The 2,999-nt window shown below is 34.3% G+C and overlaps 1 protein-coding gene across 1 annotated transcript; it reads left to right on the top strand.

Annotated features, from left to right (window-relative positions):
* The first annotated feature begins 1,377 nt into the window (after positions 1–1,377).
* On the top strand, positions 1,378–1,930 carry LOC108965525. Its single transcript, XM_018928004.1, has 2 exons — positions 1,378–1,582; positions 1,652–1,930. Exons 1-2 carry the CDS (start codon positions 1,448–1,450, stop codon positions 1,784–1,786), a joined length of 270 nt encoding a protein of 89 aa, XP_018783549.1. The 5' UTR covers positions 1,378–1,447; the 3' UTR covers positions 1,787–1,930.
* The last annotated feature ends 1,069 nt before the right edge of the window (positions 1,931–2,999 follow it).

Here is a 2,999-nt window from a genome sequence, read left to right as displayed (position 1 = left end):
GAGTTCTTTTGAGCCAAAACTTATCGCGAGAGATATAGTGAGCTCTTCGCCCTCAATAAGACCAACTTTTCCTTAGTTGTAGGAATTCTAACTGGTCATGCTTTCGCTATCGGTGTCCACGACGTAAAGTTGAAAATCTTTTTTATAAACTGTTTGGAAAAAGACACTTTTTTGTCGCATCTTTCTGAGCTCACGCTTTTAAATAGCTCGRTGAACCTGTGGCAGGATAAGTAAAACACCCAATCATATTTATATTGACCATAACGGCTTTAATGGTGAATATACTGARTAATATAATAATATTGTCAATTCCACTCCTCAACTATTCATGAAATATGTATCTTCCAACGACAGCCATCCTGTAATAGAAATTTCTTAAACCGACGTAATCTATATTGCTATAATGCTTGAAGAATTCTACTACCCATGCTTTGTCAATTATCCGGTATCTCCGTCAAGCTCATTTGTATTTTTTACCAAAAAGTCACGAATACAACCCTCACCAGAGAGTGTAAAATATTATTACTTATGTACATGTTCTCTGCCATCCTTTTTCCCGCATGCCACAAGTACAGGCCGCTTAGCGGAAGACGGCACAGGAATAAGAATTGAATATTTTTTTCAGTTTTGTTACTACAAAAGTATGAATATGTGTATCCGATACATTGCCAGTCTCAATATGGTCTACGAGTAAAATTGCTTAATTTAAAACTAATTCAATTTTAGTGAACTAGGCACTAGTTCTAGTTTTCGTAATACTCTTTTGCAAACGAGCAATCGGCGAATGTAACTGACTTAAAAGTATCCACCGAAAGTCCGTTTCTTAAACTCCCAAACGCGTAGAAATAAGTCAAAAATTTGCTTAAATCATRATTAGAAACAATTATGTAATAGAACAGCCCGACGCGATCACTGCTAGATAAAAGCGCCCACTGCATATTTATTATGGTTTTAAGGCAGACAATTTTTTCCTCTTTATATTACTTGTTTGACACTTGAAATACATACTTACGTATGTATATATTTCAATTGCAAATTTTATTCTTCTGACCAGTTTTATCTTCCTTTCGCACGATATAAACATACATATGTATGCATTTATGTATATATTCTTTGTGGTTTCATTGTCAAGTTCTGTTCATATTTGTCGCCTTCAGCCATTGCCTTTGTTTCATATTTTTATCTTCTACATCAAATCATAACCCACTTGACCAGGTTGTCATTGCTATTGGACTCAAGTAGCGAAAATAACGATTTTTAGCCATATTGTGTTGTTGGTTTACAATGCGAAAGAGGCAAGCAAATTTTATTGGTCAAATGCTCACCATTATTTTACAGTTGTTTTCTGTTGTTCACATTCAGTTTCGTTCCGGAAGTCATACATAGTGCAAGCTTCGCTGATTAACACAACTTAATTCGTTAAAAGTAAATAAATACCAATAATAAAATGACTTTGCAGCTACAAATCGAAAAGCTCAAGGGACTCGATAATTATAAAGCTTGGTCAATGACAGTACGAGCCTATTTAGAGTCCGAAGATTTATGGACGGTTGTGGAAAATGGTCCCGAAAATAATGARGAGGTAATCATTAGTAATTTTTGTTGTCTTGGGACATTATTTAAAAATATATGCACTTATTTGTTTCCTCAGTCCCTACTCAAAGACAAACGAGCTAAATTCATCATTTTGTGTTTAATCGAGACAAAGCTTTGCCAATTTATGGTGAGCATCCGTACGGCCCGTGACTTATGGACCTATTTGAGAACACAACACTCTCTGCGTTAAAGCCAAATACRCTGGAACCATAACAAAGATATTTATAATTCAATTATACTTACACTTTCTGTWATAATTCAGAGATATGTGATAGCATTAGTCTATTTATTGTCATAGTTATAAAAWGAGAGTAAAAGCTCTTCTAATTTTGTTAACACAACTACATATACTATATGATATACTGTTATTACAAAAATAATAATAAATCATAATGACAATTAATACGAATAAAGATAGCGAATAAAATATATAAAGTCGAAGTCAAATTTGAACCTTCAGTAATTAAAATTTCCAGAAACTAGAATTAGAGTGTGCAATAATGTTCAGAAATTAGAATTGAATATTCTAACATGTGATTGGAGTACATGTCTATGTTTGGTTATGTTGCATATATATATTTTTTTTTATTTAATGAATATATACATATGTATACGTTTAAGTAAACTAGAACATGTGATATGCATTGTACTGGATTGTTGTCTCTTGTTTTATGGTTTTTATACTCTTGCACAGAGCATAATAGTTTTGTACACCTAAYGGTTGTATGTACGTATGTATCACCTAAAACTAATCGAGGTAGATACAGGGTTATGTATATATAATTGATCAGGATGWAGAGATGGGTTGAAATCCGGATGACTGTCGTCTGTMACTCGAGCTGTAACTCGAGTAAAAACTGAGATATCTTAATGAAAATTGGTGTGCGCGTTCCCTACTAAAAAAAAGTACGAGTTCGTTTATGGGCGTGATCGGGTCACTGCCACGCCCACCCAATGCCATTAATCGAAGCCTACCAACAAAACTCTAATTTTGCAAAGGGGATCGTAGAAGCAAGAAGCTCCTGTGGAGATAAAAATTTTAAAGGGTGGGCGTGACCCGCTCTTTATAATTACATATAAGTTTATTGTACATATCTCTTAAATCACTAAAGCTTCATCAACCAAATTCACCTATCAAAAATATTATAAGAACTCCTACCGACACGCCGTTGGGCATGGCACCATCCACTTCTTGGTAAATCATATTCCTTCTTCAGAGTGCGAAATTTGATTCTTTCATTTTTCCGTATACAATTCAGGAAGCATTTGATATAACAGGATAATCTTCATTTCCTTTAAAGTATACCCCCTTACGACCAAAATTTGTCCAAATCCAACCAAAACTGTTCAATGCAATATTTGGACCCCAGTGTATATATTTGACTTTTGACCGGAAGCATCGG

This window comes from Bactrocera latifrons, unplaced genomic scaffold (assembly GCF_001853355.1).
Source record: "Bactrocera latifrons isolate USDA-ARS-PBARC rearing strain unplaced genomic scaffold, ASM185335v1 scaffold_141, whole genome shotgun sequence".
In the NCBI taxonomy this organism is placed as follows: domain Eukaryota; kingdom Metazoa; phylum Arthropoda; class Insecta; order Diptera; family Tephritidae; genus Bactrocera; species Bactrocera latifrons.
This window is presented reverse-complemented; position numbering and strand designations above follow the sequence as displayed.